General features: G+C 37.5%; 1 protein-coding gene across 1 annotated transcript in view; it reads right to left on the reverse strand.

The window, feature by feature from the left end:
- TMOD3 (tropomodulin 3) overlaps positions 1–19,656 on the reverse strand; it is an 86,997-nt gene that overhangs the window by 15,708 nt on the left and 51,633 nt on the right. The window contains exons 4-7 of the mRNA XM_023589849.3: positions 8,871–8,993; positions 7,100–7,189; positions 3,747–3,877; positions 1,071–1,178 (exon numbers count right to left, since the gene is read on the reverse strand). Coding sequence (XP_023445617.1) covers positions 1,071–1,178; positions 3,747–3,877; positions 7,100–7,189; positions 8,871–8,993 — 452 coding nt within the window. The remainder of the gene's footprint in view (positions 1–1,070; positions 1,179–3,746; positions 3,878–7,099; positions 7,190–8,870; positions 8,994–19,656) is intronic.

The following is a 19,656-nucleotide window of genomic DNA, read 5'->3' on the forward strand; positions in this document are numbered from 1 at the left end:
CCCCCAAAAAAGAAGCTATTGTAATAATCCAGATGAGAAAGGATGATGGCTTAGACAAGGGTGGTAGTTATGAAAATGGTGAGACATGGTTGGATTCCAGAAATATTCTGAAAACACAGCTGGATATATGTTTATGTTGTGAGAGAGTGAAGTCAAGGATGACTTTTTTCTTTTTATTTTTTTGCCTGAGCAAATTAAAGAATCAAGCTGCTACGAAAGAATGAGAGAAGCAGGTATGGGGAGGAAGCCAGAAGTTTGGTTTGGGACTTAGACTTGAGATGTCTATCAGATATCTAAGTAAAACTGTTAAGTAGGTTAAGAGTTTGTTAAGTAGGCTAGGAGTATGGAGTTCAGGGGAAAGGTATGAACTGGAGATAACCTTGGGAGTTTTTAGCATACACAGATGTTACAGCAATGAAACAGAATAAGAACACCAAGGGAGTGAGTATAGATAGAGAAAAGACAAGGGTCTAGGACTTAGCACTGGGCCATTCTAATGTTTAGAGGTTGGAGAGATGAGGAGGAACTAGCAAACTAGCATAGGAACCTGAGAAGGAATGTCCAGTGAGGCAGGAGAACCAGAGGAGTGATGTCCTCCAAGCCAACTGAAGAAAGAGGGTCATATCATGATCAAGTAGCATTTATCCCAGGAATGCAGGGATGGTTTAATATAAAAAAATCAATATACTATACCATCTTCATAGGATAAAGGTCAAAAACCACATGATCATCTCAATAGACACAGAAAAAATTTTGACAAAAATCCAACACCAAAGAGTCATAAATGAAATCCTCTACAGATGTTAAAACAATGGAGTAGATCTTGATGTGCTGATATGAAAAGATCTCTAAATTATTCTGTTAAGTAAAAAAATTAAGGTGTTTAAAAATTTTCATAGGAAGGAAATACAGGAAAAAAAGGGACATAAAAGGGTTGTAAATAATGGATTGTCTTATAGTAATACCAAGTTAACACCAGGGAGTAAATCTTGTTCATAAATCAGTTTAACTACCAATGCAAATACCCTGTGTGTGACATAGTTTCCATATTACCAAAGTAGCTTACTTACAATAGCAACAGGGTCGTTGCTCCGGGTAGCTGCCAGACTGAAATATTTCACATGTGTGTTAGTTTCCAAAGCCTTTGCAAAATCTTTTAGGGTTGGAATTGGGATATTCTTCAAAGATAATAAAGGGAAACATCATTACATTTTTCATGGAATTCAGTCTATATCATAATCAAATACATTTGTACCTACTTTTCTGCCTTCAAATATACTCAGAAATTACATATACACCATAGTTAGTTCACAAATGCAAAAAACAAAAAAACCCAAAACTAGTCTGCTCTATGCCTATTTAACTTCTCTATCATGAAGCGAATGCACAAGTGGTCTGCTGCCCCAAAGCAGAGCAATTATCACTATTCTCTCGCATTTAGGTAAAGAAACTCTCACAGTGCTACTTTTAATTATTTATGTTATGAAGAAACCAATCCATGCTGATTCAAAATGGATCCACTCTTCTATAAGGAGAAATGTAGAGCCCACCTCTAATGAGTACGATCCCTGAGATGGATGACACACTGTTCTTGGGTAGTGTATGGCGGTTTGAAGCTGTTATGTACCTCAGGAAAATGTGTTCTTAGATCTAATCCATTCCTGTGGGTTTCAAACCCATATACGTAGGATCTTTTGATGAGGCTAATTCAGTTAAAGTGTGACCCACCTCATTCAGAATGTGACTTAATCCTATTACTGGAGTCCTTTATGAATGGAATGAATACAGAGTAAGAGAGAGCCACGGGAGGAAGTGGATGTGACTCAACTGATAGATGGTCCACCTACTAATAGGAGGTCCAGGATTCGATACCCAGGGCCTCCTGGGCCGTGTGGTGAACTGGCCTATGTGCAGTGCTGCCGTGTGCAAGGAGTGCCATGCCACGCAGGGGTGCCTCCCACGTAGGAGTGCCCCACGTGCAAGGAGTGCACCCCACAAGGAGAGTTGCCCCATGCAAAAAAAGTGCAGCCTGCCCAGGAGTGATGCTGCACACATGGAGAGCTGACACAGCAAGATGACACAACAAAAAGAGACACAGATTCCCAGTGCCACCTGAGAAGAATGCAAGTGGACACAGAAGAACACACAGCAAATGGACACAGAGTAAACAATGGGGTGTGGGAGGAAGGGAGGAGAAATAAATAAAAAATAAATCTTTAAAAAAAAAAAAAAGTGCCATGGAAGAAGATACTGAAAGCAATGACACCTGGAAGACAAGGGAGACCAGCAGACAACACCATGTGCCTTGCTATGTGGCAGAGAAGTCAAGGATTGCCAGGAGCCAGTCTTCAGGAAGAAAGCATCGCCTTGGTGATGTTTTGCCTTGGACGTTTTCTCAGCCTCAAACTGTAAACTAATAAATTCCCATTGTTTAAGCAACCCATTTCATGGCATCTGCTTTAAGCAGCCTAGGAAACTAAAATACTTGTTTAAACTACTATTAAGAGAGATTAGCACTTACTACCTGAAATGAGGAAAGACATTGAAAGTTAGTTATAGAAGGCATTAATTTCTCCCTTTAATACCTAAGACTTCAGTTCCCTGTAGCACAATCATCTTCAAATAATTACTATTGATTTAAAAACAGAAATACACAGGGGCTGATTTTTTAAAAAATTAAGATTAGTGATCAATCTTAAGGATATTATTAGCTTCCTCCAGGGCTTTCTTTCCTCCACTTATAGGAAGGAATACCCATTAAAGGAGCACAAAGTTCTGGCTATACATGGCTCCCTAGGTTCTTGTTATTTCCAGAAGCTCTTCTTCCCAATTCAGATAAATCAAGATTTAAAATGAGGAATTTGTAATGAAGCTATTACACAATGATTCATATCCAAGAGATAACTTGATTTTATTCTTTGATACTTAATTACCCTTAAGCCTGTCTAACAAACGTCTTCTTTTCTTACTCCAAGGAAAGCACCGCTTAAAACCCAGTAAGACCTTAGCAAGTCCACTCCTAGCTTTTTACTCAAGAGAAATGACAACACGTTCACACAAAAATCCGATATAAATTTTTACAGTGGCTTTATTCATATAATTGCCCTGGAAGCAATACAAATGTCTATTAACTGGTGAATAAACAAACTATACCAAATTGATACAATGGAATATTACACAGCAATGAAAAGGGAACAAATTACTGATACATGGAACAACATAGATGAATCTAAAATATATTATTCATAGAGAAGGAATTCAGACTCGAAAGGCTAAATACTGTATGGTTCCACTTATTTTACATTCTAGAGAAGGCAAAATGTTAGGAAAAGATGGGACTGGGGATGGAGAGAGAAGAGGACTACAAAGAAGTAGGAAAGAATTTTTTTGGGAGGGTAACAGACATGTTCTACATCTTGATTGTGTGGTGGTATATAATTGTATGCATTTGTCAAAATTCATAGAACTGTATACCAAAAAGGTTGAATTTTACTGTATGTAAATTATACCCCAAGAAATCCAATTTAAATAAAAACAAACCATGAATATTAACTGTTCTTAGAAGTGGGCAGTACTGTGGAAGCCAGCAATTTACTCTACTGATTGTCAAGTTTACCTTTTTTATATGAAATACTCTTTAAGAAGCAAGTTAGAAAATAATATATCAAAACTGCCTGGCTCTTATCCTGGATTCAACTGACTCAAAACAATATAAAATGACTTTATTGTTTGCCTAACATACTTACCTTTATATTATTCAAATTAACTTCAACAAGATAAGCATCATTTTCTTTAATTCTCTTTAAACTCTCTTCAACATTGGTTGGATTTGGTGGCTCATCTAATAGCGGAAGAATCTTTTCACCTTTTACTACATCTGTAAGATGAAAAGAACAAGAGTCTCATTGGTTGATAGTATTACAGAATGGATGCGTCTATTAACTTGGTATAGTGGTTTGAAGCTGTATGTACCCCAGAAAGTCATATTTTTAAATTCAATCCATTCCTGTGGGTTTGGACCCATTGCAAGTAGGATCTTTTTATGAGGCTACTTCAGTTAAGGTGTGACCCACCTCATTTAGGATGGGTCTTAATCATCTTATTGGAGTCCTTTATAAGAAAATGAAGTTTAGACAGACAGAGAGAAAACCATGAGAACAAGATGCTGAAAGCAACATGCATTGTTTACTCATCCAATAATTTCCCTCTACTAGTAGCTTGTTCTCTTTGACTATGCCTTAGTCACACACTTACTCATTCATACAGAATCCTGAAGAGATCACCTTAGATGAAAATTTGAAAATAATTTCCCTGAGGACATTATTAAAGAACTGCATATTAAAAGAAGGTATACTGATGGCAGACTTGGCCCAGTGGTTAGGGTGTCCGTCTACTACATGGGAGGTCTGCGGTTCAAACCCTGGGCCTCCTTGACCTGTGTGGAGCTGGCCCATGCGCAGAGCTGATGCACGCAAGGAGTGCTGTGCCACGTAGGGGTGTCCCCTGCATAGGGGAGCCCCATGCACAAGGAGTGTGCCCCATAAGGAGAGCCGCCCATCGTGAAAGAAAGTACAGCCTGCCCAGGAATGGTGCTGCACACATGGAGAGCTGACACAACAAAATGACGCAACAAAAAGCAGATTCCCGTGCCACTGACAACAATAGAAGCGGACAAAGACGACGACGCAGCAAACAGACACAGAGAACAGACAACTGGGGTGGGAGGAAAGGGGAGAGAAATAAAAAAATAATAAAAAGGAAAAAAAAAGAAAAGAAGGTATAGGCAAGTGGATGTAGCTCAAATGGTTGAGCGCCTGCTTCCCATGTATGAGGTCCTGGGTTCGATCTCCAGTACCTCCTAAAATCAAACAAACAAAAAAACACAACTCTTATTGGGGAGCAGATGTAGCTCAGTGGCTGAGTGCCTGCTTCCCATGTATGAAGTCCTGGGTTCAATCCCTAGTACCTCCTAAAAAAAAAACAAGTCAAAAACAAAAAAAAACAAAAACAAAAAAAGAAGGTACACTAGTTGTTTTCTTATTTAGCACATAAGAAGAGACAAATTTCATGTTGTTCTAAAAGCCTAAGTTAGAACAATACAGATTACCAAGAGGCAGAATTTGGTTCAATAGAAGGAAAAACTTCTTAACAGAGCTCTGCTAAACTATGGATGATGCTTCTCTAGGAATGAGAGGGCGCCCTCCCACCTAAGTTTAGCAAGGCAGTCTTTTTTGAGATGGAAGATCAAAGCAGCCAGAGAAGAGCACTGAGTAAAAGATTGGATTAGTTTTTTTCCCCAATTCTAAATATTATAAAACTAGAAGATTTATTTTCCCCCTCTACAGATTATGAGCACTTGTAAAGCCTTGTCCCATAATAAAATAATGGATTCAGTAAATGGAGTGCTTGAAACCAATAGGTAAAAAAATTGATGGGGAATGTTATGATGGCTAGATCAGGCTGCCAACTCTCATACCCACAGATCAATCTTCATCATTCATAGATGAAGTGAGTGAAATATGAAACACGATTATATGCTTTATATATAATTATATATATATATAAAGCAGACTTTATATGCTTCCTAATGTGATTCAATCATAGTACCATATATGAAACATTCTTGTCAAAAACTGTACTTGAATATGATAAAACTCTAGAACTAACAGTTTATGGAAATATGGGAGACAGAGAAACATGTAAAATGACACCATGTGGTTGCAATCGGCCCGATCCAAAATGTGGGAAATTCTTCATGACAAATGACCCAGTTTCTTCAAGAAATAAATGGCTTGAAAAAAGGGGGAAAAAAGGGAAAACTGTTAAAAATTAAGAGAAACTGCAAAGACAAATAACCAAATGCAATGTCCGGCTCTTGTTTGGAACCTTATCTGAACATGAAATGACATATTTGAGAGAATAGGTAAAACCTGAACATGGACTGGGTATTATAAGATATGAAGGAATTATTTTAATTTTTAAGACTGATAATGGCATTGTAGTCATTTTAAAAGAAACGCACTTATTTATGAGAGACACATACAGCAATAAATTATTCTCTCTTATGTATATTGAAACATCTCTACAATAAAAAGTCTAAAAATAGGAGGAATGGTTAAAGAACATTCATAAAATGGAATGTTTTGCAGACATTTGGATTACATAGATCCATGTGTCCTAACTAGGAAACATGATATATTGTTACGTGATATACTATATTGCATGGGTTAGAATCTTTTAACACTTGCTATGTGACACTGGGGTTAGCCAAGAGTATCGAAAAGGGTTAAGTTGCAAAAAACATTTACAGTATGATCCCATTTTTGTAAAGAAGAAAGACTCTGTATATATGGATGTATTTTTAAAGAAGATGTATACATATGTAAGTCTGTATAAGTACAGTACAAAATCAAGAAGTATATACACCAAACTGTTAACAATTAGGGGAGGGGGGGCACACTGGCTATGAATAGAAACACTTCACTTCTTACCTTATGCACTTCAGCTTTATTTGTTTGTTTGTTTGTTTATTGGAATTCTCAAAACTATGTATTTTTCCAGCAATGTTATTCTTAAGGCTATTATCAGAAATTATTTTTAGCATTATTTAAATGTGTTATACAAGTAAATAGTACTTTTGCAATTTAAAAACACCCAATGAGTGAATTTTAAAAAGAGCATTGCTTTAAGCTATTTAATACTTCAAATCAGACTAAAAGTTTAGGGGCTGATAGTTCTGTGGTTCACCTTGATTCTAATTTTATAATGCAGTTTCTTTGTCAGTATTCTTGTGAATTTCTTAAAAATCAGTAACTTGGATAATAAAATGTCAATAAAAAATAAGTCTGATTAGCTTTTATACTATTTATTATTTGCATTCAGTGAGATGAGAGTGGTTCCTATTATATTTGGTGATACATTCAGCATAAAATATTTAGCATTTTACTTCCAATGACTTTCTATGTAAATACCAAACTCGAATCTTAGGTTTCAAGTACACAGATATAACATTTGATATGTAAACACTGAAGTTGATAGAGGGATAAAATAAAATATATTTAACAAGGATAAGAATTCAAAAAGCATTTTGAATACTCACTTGAAAAATGTTCTTGGTCGACACCATTACTACTTCCCACTATATTACAGAATTGGGTGTTTGTTATCAAATTGTGCATCCCAAGAATAGCTATAAATATAGAAAAAGAAAATTACTTTTTATTCTGTATTAAACATAAAGAATTAATTTTATAACACAAAATTTCTATCAGTAATTTTAACATTCTCTGGATTTTTTTCCTACTAAATTAAATACAGATTTTCAAATTCGTCCAGCAAAGAATGGAAGCAAAATGATTAAAAATCATTCACAATCTCTTGCTCATCAATATGCTTGTTGTTTTCCCCCACATTTCTGAAATCAGAAACAGCTGGAGCCGGTGAACCCTAAACATAAGTCTGTGCCTAGCTCCACCTGGTGGCTAAAAATAAACAACCCTGAAATCATCTATTTTTGCTGTTCAACCTTTTCACAAAATTTCTAGGAATAGAAAGTGATAAAAGCTAGTTTTCCAACTTAATCTTTGCTCTGTTTACATTTGTTCACTTTCATATCATTAACTTATAATCGCACCAGCTAAGAGTAGAACACTAAAGATAGTTAAGCTGTATTTGCAATTAAGTAGCACCCCTTAAAAAAGACACTTTGGAGGGGAAATGCATTTGTTTTTTGCTTTCGCACAAATGAAGCCTCTGGCCCATTCTACTCATTAATGTACTACTTTCATCCGTCAGTTCTCAGGCCCCCAAGGAATAAGCAACCTGCTCAGGCTGTGGCACCATGCCTTGGCCTGTCCCTTTTTCCAGGGTCCTTCTCAAAGAACTGTCACTGTCACTTGCAAACATGTTAGATCTTTAAGTTATTTGGTAATAACTTAAGTAGGTTATTTAGGCAGTTCTCCCATGCTTCATATTTTTGTGTTTATAGAAATGAGATACTTGTCCAAATAAGAAATTGGCAATGATGAAAACAACAGGGCGGTTTGGAGTATTCCATATATACTTTAGAAAAGCTGGGAAGATGGTGATAAGACTCAGGGCTGACTGTGCCATCTACTTTCCGGTTACCCACCCCGTGGCCTTCTGATAAAACAGGGTAGCAGGGAACCCTCATAGCTGAGCACCAGCTGATGAAAGAGTGTGAAAAACTTTCAAATATGGGAACATGGGACAAGATGTTAAATAATAGTTAAATAATATTATAGTTAAATAATACTATAAATTATATTAATATAACATTTTTCTATTTAGAGAATTTAAATAAATGAAAGCCTTTACATCAGACTTACAATGTAAAAACAAGGCACTTTGCAAGGCAAAGCAAGAATTTTTTTTTAAAGATTTATTTTTTAATTATTTCTCTCCCCTTCCCTGCCCTCCCAAGTTGTCTGCTCTCTGTGTCCATTCACCGTGCATTCCCGTGTCCACCTGCATTCTTGTCAGCAGCACTGGGAATCTATGTCTCTTTTGTTGCGTCATCTATCTGAGTCAGCTCTCTGCGTGCGTGGTGCCACTCCTGGGCAGGTTGCACTTTCTTTCGCGCTGGGCGGCTCTCCTTACGGGGCACACCCTCCGCACATGGGGCTCCACTACATGGGGGACACCCCCGCGTGGCAGGGCACTCCTTGCACACATCAGCACTGCACATGGGCCAGCTCATCACATGGGCCAGGAGGCCCTGGGTTTGAACTTTGGACCTCCCATGTGGTAGGCGGATGCCCCATCCATTGGGCCAAATTTGCTTCCCACAAAGCAAGAATTTATATGTGATAGAAGCACATGCATACTCTCAAATTTGTTTTAGGAGATACCTGCGAGATCACACAATTCTGTATCAGAAGCACTTGTCAAAGCTTCTTCTAATTCTGGATCAAGAGATACCTTTTCTTCTGTAAAAGTCTGTACAGGTTTCTGTTTAGGGATAAATATTTTCCCTGTAAAATAAAGCAGTTTGTTAATTCCACTAAGAAATTAATTACTATTGCTATTAACTCATTACCACTTTTTTTAGCAAAAATTATTAAAATAATGTACAATGGAAGCTGAAAAAGTTAAGATTATCTAAGGTAACTTTGTCTTATCTTTGATATGCACTTGTCAGTCCAGGGCAACTACTTTGGCTGTACTAGTGGAAAAGAAAAAAAATTAACTGAGAAATTTTACTGTCTGTGGAAATAAAAATAGGCTCTTCTTGGAGTAATTAGGAGTTACTCTTCAGAGATTGAATCAAAGAATGAATGAAGGAAGGAATAAACAAAAACTGATAAAGATTTTAAAAGATAATAAAATTCAATTTCTTATTCTTAGGCAACAGTTATAGTCACTTGGGGGATGGAAAAGGCAATAAGGATAACAGAAACTCAAGTTCCAATTGCAAAGAAATTTCTGTTCGTCTGAAACTTGATTACTATACCTCTAAGCTACAATGGATACTAACAAGATCACCTTTTAAGGAACTGGTCACCTTAGAAGCCTAAAATCTTTATGTGAAAATCAGTATTACCATGTGTTCAACAGAGGGGTAAAAATATGAAGAGAATGGAAAATGATAATATTACAGAAAAACTGATCAAATAAGATGTACTCATTCATAGTTGTGACTGGGTTACCAAGACTACTACTCTTTTCTCTACCAGACATGAAATTTCTAACTCAAATTATCTGGGAAGGACTATGGATGGATTTAAAGAAGGGCTAATTATTTTCTATCAACTAGGGAAACATGTAAAAATATGTGGCCTTATGAATCTATTAAGTGTTTTATCAAACAAAATGTTTGTAGACTTTTAATTGGTGTGGTGAATATTGTGTGTTTCTTGTTCAAGGCAAATATAATTAATTCAATGTAATATATAACCATAAGGAATCTTCTACAATACTAATCTGGCCAATGCTGGTCAGATATTTTTAGTTAAGCCCATCCAAAGGATATTAATTCTGATACTGTATTTTTTATCGTTAGCATTTCCATTTGGTTCTTTTTTCATAGTTTCCATCTCTCTACTGAAATTCACCATCTCTTCACATGCACGGTATACCCTTTCCGTTAGGAAATTTTTATTATTGGCTCACAGATAAAGGCAAATTCAAATCACTGGGGCCTGATAATTCCATAGTACTTTTTACAGTGGTTGAAAATACAGTTAAAGGTATATATAATTCAGGTGGCCTGTCTTTCATTGCCACTTCAGTATAGTTACATTTTACAGAGCTCAATCTTGCCTGCATTTCCAATAGTCTATGACACTAGTTCTAAATTTGGTAGCACACTGGTATCACCAGAGGAGCTTTAACAAATTCTGATGTCTGAGTCCAGAGCTCCAGAAATTATGATTTAATTAGCCTGGTGTACTGCATGGAATATCAGAATTTTGAAGAATTCCCTAGAGATTCTAACACATAGCAGCCCAGGATGACAACCACTAGATTATGGCATTTTCCAACTAACTTACTAAACAAAAACACGCAAGCTATCAAGTATCTTCTTCTAGGGACCAATGGAATTTAAAGCATTATAAAAATGAAAAATGGTTATCTTTGTAATCCTCATCCACATTCCACAAGAGGCAATATTCACATTTAATTTTTCCTCAGACATAAATTTTGCTAGTGTTTAAAACAAAAGAAGCTCATCCAAAAAAAAAACCCCCAACAAAACAGGTATTAACTTACAGACTATTGTGTTTGTAATATGAAACATTTACTTCATATTTCTTCATGGTTAAAATAACACCAAAAATACTGTAAGAAATTATCTTTAATGCACACATAGAAATCTAGTTATAGAAAACTAAAGAAAGCTTATTTTGTAAGAAAAGATAAGGCAGGCAGAACCTCCATTTAGTATTATGAGTACAAAACCTAAGAAGCTGCCTCCAAATTGATTTACAGATTCAATACAGACATTTTCAAAATCCTGCCTGGCTATCTGCAGAAACTGACAAGCTGATCCTAAATTCATATGGAAATATAAGAAACCCGGAAAAAGAACAAAGATATTGCAAGAAAATAAAACAATAGACTACTATCCAGTGAGAACTGATCAACAGGTTTTTGATGAGTACCAAGACAGCATCAACAGGGGAAAGAATAGTCTTTACAAAAATTATGTTGGGATTTGGATATCCACGTGTAAAACAAAGAAGTTGGACCCCTAACTCTCACTGCACATAAATATTAATAATCAGACCTAAATGTAAGAGCTAAAACTACAAAACTCTTAGGAAAAAATACAGGAGTAAATCTCTGTAACCTTGTGTTAGGCAATGTTTCATTTTTTAAATTTTTAATGTTTTAAATTTCAACTTTGAAACCATCTCAAACTTACAGAAAAGTGGCAACAGAATACAAAAAACGCTTTTTCTCTCCAGCCATTTGGTAGTAGTTGCTGACATGATGCTCCATCAGCCCCTGATACTTTATAGTGTATTTTTACCTGCAAATGAGGATATTCTCCCCTATATAATCATAATAAAACCATCAAAATCAATAAATTAGCATTGAAACATCACTACCATCTAATCATCAAACCCATTCAAGTTTCATCAAGTGTCCCAAATAACATCCTTTACAGTAAAAGAATTCAGTTCAGGACCATGCATAATTCAGCTGCATCTCTTGATCTCTCTCAATTTGCAGCAGATGCTCAGTTTTTCATAACTTAAAATTCCTTGATGCTTTTGAAGATTATAGGCAGCTACTTTGTAAAATGTCCTTCATTTGAGGTTTGTCTGCTTTAGTTGCTAAAAGGTGCTGGGAGCAATATACCAGAGATGGGTTGGCTTTTATAATGGGAATTTATTAGGTTAAAAGCTTACAGTTCTGAGGCTGTAAAATGTCCAGATCAGGGCATCATCAGAGATGCCATCTCACTGAAGGTTGGCTGTGGGTGATAAGACACACGGCAGGGCATAATGACGGCTCTGCCCAAATCAAGGCATCAAGCAAAGCTCTCTCCCAGAGCTCAGCCCTGGGCGTTCAGGCACCTGGCTTGTCTCTCTCCTCTCCTCCAGGCCTCTCTCTCAGTCTCTGCTGTTTTTTTTCTGTGTGTCTCTGCATGCTTCTTCCATTTATAAAGGACTGCATCAAAAGGACCAAAACCCACCCTGGGTCACGCCTCACTGAAGTAACCCAATCAAAGAATCCCACACCCCAAGAATAGATTAGCTTCAAGAACATGATCTTATCGGGGATCCATAAAAAGCTTCATACTGTCACACTGATGTTTCCTCATGATTAGATTCTGGTGAAGCATATTTGGCAGTAATGTCACAGAAGTGATTCTGCATTCTATTACTTCCTATCAGGCAGCACATGGTTTTGATCTGTCTCAGTGGTATTTAACTTTTAGCACTCGATGGTATCTGCCAGGCTTCTCCGTTGTAAGGTATTCTTTTCCCTTTAAAGTTAGTATTTTGTAGGGAGGTACTTTAAACCTAGGTAAATATACTGCCTCTCACTATACTTTCTATTTATTTATTTGTCTATACCAGTATGGGCTCATGATTTACTGGTTAGTTAATGGGTTATAATTTCATTATTTTGATGCTCTCATTTTTCCTGATTTTGCCAATGGGACCCTAACCCAAGCAGACTTTGTCTTTTTAAAGATTTATTTATTTATAATAATGAGTCTCAGGTTTCTCTTAGGTGTGATGAAAATGTTCTAAGCTTAGATTGTGGTGATGGTTGCACAACTCTGTAAATGTACTCAAACATCACTGAATTGTACACTTTAAAGGATGAATTATGGTATATGAATCATGGCTCAAGAAGTATGTTTAAAAAAAGAAACCTATGGGGCTTATGTGTTAAATATGGGTTTTCTGTCTCCTTCAATAAATTTATATTTTGCCCCCCAAATACTAAAGAGAAAAAAATTTAGACCATTTTCAGAGACACACTGAGTCAGACACTGTATGGTTCTGTTTCAAAATCAACTGTTTCCTGTTAAATATATAATTAGCAAACTACTACAGCCATTTCATATATCAGAAAATGACTTTCAAAATGTGTGTATTAAACTAGTTTTATACAAATTGATACCAATTAAAGTAAAATATCTTAATGATTATGAGGTCCTGATAAATATAATAGATCTCCTTTATAATGGTCAGTTTAATCTGCACCCTGAAAGTCTTGCAGGGTAAGTAGAAATGTTGGGCTTTTGTTAGATGTAGAGGTATTATGTAGGGGTTTTTTGTTGGCTTGTTTTTCCAGAGAAAAGGGGAATGCACAGCAACATCTGATACTGCTTTTATCCAAAATCATGTATTAATAAGCTTATTAGTATTCCATTTTTTTAAAGTGATTATCTTGATTGTGATATGTTTTCCTTAAGTCATGGATTATTTCCTTAGAGAAATCTAAATCTTGTTCTGATAAAATGATTTAACATACATAAAGGAAAGGGTTCATAGTAAACATAATAGGTACTCATTAACTCCTTAGTCTAATTCTCCCAAGAATTTCTTGAGGGTGTATACATGTTTGTGAGTGAAAAAGACACAAACACAGAGGTGGAGACAGACAGACACACACACACATAGAGATTTATAAAACAAACTAACAATCCAGGAGGACAGAAAAGCATACTGTCCCAAGCATCAGTGATTCTGAAGTTCAGTGAATGAGGACTGGCCAGCCATGGATATTTCTGAAAAAGCTCCAGAGCTGACTGTGAGTCTCACTCACCCAGGATGGAAACCACTAACCTGCATAAATACAGTTCTTCAAATAAGTTACTCTGGATTGAAACATTTTTATTTTTTCTCTCCTTGAAATGTTATGGTCAGAAAGTCCTGATTTGTAATCTTCAGATATGTGTATTTATTTTAAATAACATAATGTCTGAGTAAACAGCTATTCATGCTTCAGTAGACAGCATTCTATCTAAATGGCTTTAATTTCCTTAAACTAGAATTTTTAAAACTAAAATTACAATTCTTTACAGTGCAGGAAAATACAAATAAGCAATGACTAGATGAGAAAAAGAACTCTCTCAGACAAGTATGAAATGACATGCTCTCCCACTCCCATTTTAACATTAAAATGTTAAAATAGCTCAGTAATGTTTCTGCAAGTACAAAATGGCAACTAAGGAAATAGGAGAAATGCAGATAAGAATTCACAGAATAACAATTTAAATGCATGGCATTTATCCAAACCTATGTTTGTGCCAAGAAAATAAAAATTACCCTTCCAAGATCCTTAGTATTGTCGCAAAATCAGTAAGAGATGCTGTGAACCATGTTAACTATTTTACTGCCAGGACCTCTCTTCACTAGTCCTCATCTCCTCTGCTCTGATACCAAGTAACAGCTATCACAAATGTCAAGAATTATCTTAGTCATAGCTCCCATCTTTGCTGAGGATATAAGAAGTATAATAAAAAAGAAACAAAGATGGCTCGTAGTTATTTCATTCTTACAGAGTCAGAAGGCCTGAACTTACTTTTTTTCTGCGTTTTTGTTTATATATGGCCTTTTTCCAGAAAGATTTAAGGCAACTTGGCTGAAACAGTCTCCAAGGAGCTTTGGGATACGTCTTTTGCGTGGAGCACACAGACCTCAGACCAACCAAACTAAAAGATGAGGGGGCAGATCCTGGAAAGGCATTTTTGTTTTGAACCAATGAAACATAATACCTGTTCAGGACTACAATGTGGTCACTAAAAATGTTCATTTATTCAGCAAATATTTAGGCATTTGTGAGTACTAAATAATGAGCTGAAAAGATGCTATGAGGAAAACAAAAGAGGTCCTTTATTTTGGGGAACTAATACTCTAGTTGTGGAAATAGGATATCCATAGTATATTATGCAGGAGACTTCTAGCCAAGACAGAGTACCAGAGACCAGATTTACTCAACAGCCTGAAACAACCAAAAGTCAGGCAAAATATATATGAAACAACAGCATAAAGGACACCAAACAACAGTGTTCAAGGCACCGACCTGCAACAAAGGGCAGTTAACCCTGGGAGATGGGGCTTATGCTCGTCCCAGCTGACTGCCTGGGCAAAGTTTACAGGTAGCAGCACAGGGAGTAAGAACCCGGGCAGAGCCTGGCGGTCTCCATGAGGAGATAGAAGGGCCAGAAAGCGCAAGGCGATAGCATCTGCAGGACAGAGTTCCAGAGAGGAGAGAGTTGCCCAGAGAGAGAAGTCTGAGATCTGCACATGGTTGCCTTTGAGGATTCAGGAGCGTACTTATCAGCACATATATATAGTGAAACTACCTGGGACCAAAGGAAGAACCATTCAAAGAGATTAGAGGTAATAGCCTTTGCTCATGCAGGGCTGGGAACTGTACTTATCCCCACCAGACAGACTAGAAAATCTTACAATGCACTGAGCATTGGGTAGGAAACCCAGATGGGTCTTGCCTTCGACACAGGAAACAATTAGTCCTAAACTGCACATTGCTCCAGTCTTAAATAAATCTTAAAAGCAAGAACTGTTTCGAAGCAACTTAATTGCGTCCCAGAGGTAAACTCAAGAATATCTATAGGGATACAAAAATATCCAGCATCCACTAAGGCAACATTCAATTATATATTACCAGCATGCAAAGAAACAGGAAAATTCGATCCAAAAAGAGGAAAAAAAAAATCTACCAAAACTGACTTCGCAATGACACAAATGATACAATTAACTGATAAGAACATTAAAACAATTATAATTGCATTCCATATATTTAAAAATTTAAGTAGAGACATGGAAGATTTCTTTAAAAGACCCAAATCAGGGAAGCGGCTGTGGCTCAATCAGATGAGCTCCCGTCAACCATGTGGGAGGGCCTCAGTTCACATCCTGGGGCCTCCTTGTGAAGGCAGGCTCGCCTGCATGCCGCGGAGCGCCACCCAGTCCTCAGACATGTGGAGAGTTGACTCAGCAAGGTGATGTAACACAGAGGAGCTGCAGCGAATGGACACAGAGAGCAGACAGCAAGCAAGCCACAAGGGGGGGAGGGGAAATAAATACAGACACAGAAGAACAAAAAGCGAATGGACACAGAGCGCATACAGCACACACACACACACACACACAAAGTCACGGGGGCGGGGGTGTGTGTGTAAAAAAAAAAAAAGACCCAAATCAAATTTCTACAGATGAAAACTACAATGTCTGAGATGAAAAATACACAGGATGGGATTAGTGACAGATTGGATCTCATTAAAAAAAAAAAAAGATGAATAAACTTGAAGCTCTAACAATAAAAATTATCCAAAATGAAGCAGGGGAAAAAGAGAATAAGAAAAAAATGAATAGAGCATCATAGAGCTATGGAACAATTTCAAGCAACTTAATAAAGGCTTAACTGTAGCTCCCAAGGAGGGGAGGTAGAAGAAACAATATTTGAAGAAACAATAGCTGAAAAATCTCCAAATTTTGGTAAACCCACTGATCTAAGAAGCTTAATGTGAACGTCAAACACAAGAAACATGAAGAAATCGACACCAAACAAACCATATCAAATTGCTCAAAATCAGTGCTAAAGAGAAAAATGTTAAAAGCAGCCAGAAAAAAAAAAGACATATTGTGTATAGAAGATAAGGATGACAACAAATTTCTTGTTAGAAACAATACAAGGGAGAATTTGAGCAACATCTTTAAAGTACTGAAAGAAAACAACTATCAACAGAAAATTCTATACCCAGTGAAAATCATTTTTAAAAGCAGAGATAGGGAAGTGGACTTGGCTCAACATCTATCTATTATACAGGAGGTCCAGGGTTCAAACCCAGGGCCTCCTTGACCCGTGTGGAGCTGGCCCATGAGCACTGCTGATGCGCGCAGGGAGTGCCGAGCCACGCAGGGGTGTCCCGCGGGGTAGGGGATCCCCATGGACAAGGAGTGCACCCCATAGGGAGAGCTGTCCAGCACAAAAAAAATGCAGCCTGCCCAGGAGTGGCGCCACACAGAGAGCTGACGCAGCAAAATGATGCAACAAAAAGAGACACAGAATCCCAGTGCTGCTGACAAGAATACAAGCGGACAGAGAACACACAGTGGACGGACACAGGAAACAGACAACTGGAAGGGGGGGAAGGGGAGAGAAATAAATAAAAATAAATCTTAGGGAAGCGGACTTGGCCCAATGGATAGGGCGTCTGTCTACCACATGGGAGGTCTGCGGGTCCTCCTTGACCCGTGTGGAGCTGGCCCATGAGCAGTGCTGATGTGTGCAAGGAGTGCCGTGCCACGCAGGAGTGTTCCCCATGTAGGGGAGCCCCACGTGCAAGGAGTGTGCCCCATAAGGAGAGCTGCTCAGAGCTCCGTGTGGTGCCGCACACATGAAAAGCTGACACAGCAAGATGATGCAACAAAAAGAAACATAGATTCCAGGTGCTGCTGATAAGGAAGCAGTCACAGAAGAACACACAGCAAATGGACACTGAGAGCAGACAACTGGCGGGGGAGGGGGGGAAGAGGAGAGAAATAAATAAAAAATAAATCTTTAAAAAAATAAAAATAAAAAAATAAATCTTAAAAAAAAAAAAGCAGAGATAAAATAAAGGGACTTTTCAACATACAAAAATAGAAAGAATTCACTACCTGGAGGCCTGCAAATAAGAAATGTTCAAGGAAGTCCTTCAAGCAAAAGGAAAATATCAGGGACGTGGATATGGCTCAAGCAATTGAGCTCCTGCCTACCACACGGGAGGTCCTTGGTTCGGTTCTTGGTGTCTCCTAAAGAAGACATTGAGCTGGCATCACAGGCAGGTACAGCAAGCTGATGCAACAAGATGATGCAACAAGAGATCCAAGAAGAAAAACATAAAGAGAGACCCAATAAAGCAGAGAGTGGAGGTTCCAGTGCCTCCTAATGAGGAGGAGCTTGCGATGGGCAGGTGTGGCATGGAAGCAACAAGATGATACAACAAGAGACACAAGAAGAAAAACAATTAGAGACACAATAACAGGGAATGGATATGGTTCAAGCAATTAGGCACCTCCTTCCCATATCAGAGGTTCTGGGTACGGTTCCCAGTGCCTCCTAAAGAAACAAAGAAGACAGAGCAAGTGCAAACCATAAGGGGGTGGGGAGAAATAAATAAAGTAAATCTTAAAAAAAAAAAAAAGGGAAAACATCAGATGAAAATATAGATGCACACAAAGGAATAGAGTACTGGAGCACTGGAAATGATAACTATATGGTAAATACATGTGTTTTTTTCCTTAGTTAAATCTCTTTAAAAAATAATTGCTTAAACAAAAACAATAATGTCATGTGGAGTTTATAACACATGTAAAAGTAAAATGCATGACAACAATATACAAAGGTCAGGAGGGAAGAAATTGAAGTGTTTTATTGTAAGGTTCTTATACTAAATGTGACGTGGCATGTTATCACTTGAAGATAGACTGTAACAAAGTTGAAGATGTACATTATAAACCCTAAAGCAACCTTAAAATTATGGCTACAAAAAGAATTACAGCTAGTAAGCCAAAGGATATGAAATGAAATCATAAAATATATTCAATTAAACTAAAAGAAGGTAGGGAAAAAAAGAAGGAAAAAGGAAGAAAGAGCACATGGGACAAACAGAAAAGATACACCATGCTAACACTCATTAAAAGAAAGCAAAAGGGAAGAGGACTTGGCCAAATGGATAGGGCATCCGCCTACCACATGGGAGGTCTGCGGTTCAAACCCCGGGCCTCCTTGACCCATGTGGAGCTGGGCCATGCGCAGTGCTGATGTGTGCAAGGACTGCCGTGCCACGCAGGAGTGTCCCCCGCGTAGGGGAGCCCCACGTGCAAGGATTGCGCCAAAAGGACAGCTGCCCAGCGCGAAAGAAAGTGCAGCCTGCCCAAGAATGGCACCACACACACGGAGAGCTGACACAACAAGATGATGCAACAAAAAGAAACAGATTCCTGGTGCTGCTGATAAGGATAGAAGGGGTCACGGAAGAACACAGTAAATGGACACAGAGCAGACAACTGGGGGAAGAGGGAGATAAATAAAAATAAATCTTTAAAAAAAAGGAAAGCAAGATTGGTTATATTAATATAGACAAAGTAGATTTCAGAGCAGAGATTTAATATCATGGGTAAAGAAGGTATTTCATCATGACTTAATCCTAAACATATAAAAACTAACAACAGAACCCCATAAAATATGACTGTAAAACAATTAAAAGCAGTACTCTCTAGTAATATAAGTAATATACAGAAATACTGGAGGGAAAGGAACATACAAAGTGCGTATGGTTATCCAGGGAAAGGTTCCCATAACACAGGATATTAACATTAAGAGATGAACAAAGCAATGGAAGGGAAGGGGATCATTCCAGATGAGGGAAATAATATAAGCAACACAGCAGGAAGGAGAAAGATGGCTAACTCCTTACGCCAATGGAGTAATGAGTAAATAATTCAAAAGATTTATCAGCTCTAGTGCCTGGGAAGCCCATTTTTCAGAGGTCTGTAAGAAACATTTAGAACTCATTAGATATGACTACAAAAATAAGAACCTGTCTTTATTTTGAACTTAGTGGAAATCAATTGCCCACTGGCAGTTACTTAATCCTCTTGACTTAGGCAGGTTATAACCAGGTTCTTTCTGGCTTACAAAAGGATCAAATTTGTC

The sequence above is a fragment of the Dasypus novemcinctus genome, chromosome 3 (assembly GCF_030445035.2).
Source record: "Dasypus novemcinctus isolate mDasNov1 chromosome 3, mDasNov1.1.hap2, whole genome shotgun sequence".
NCBI lineage: Eukaryota > Metazoa > Chordata > Mammalia > Cingulata > Dasypodidae > Dasypus > Dasypus novemcinctus.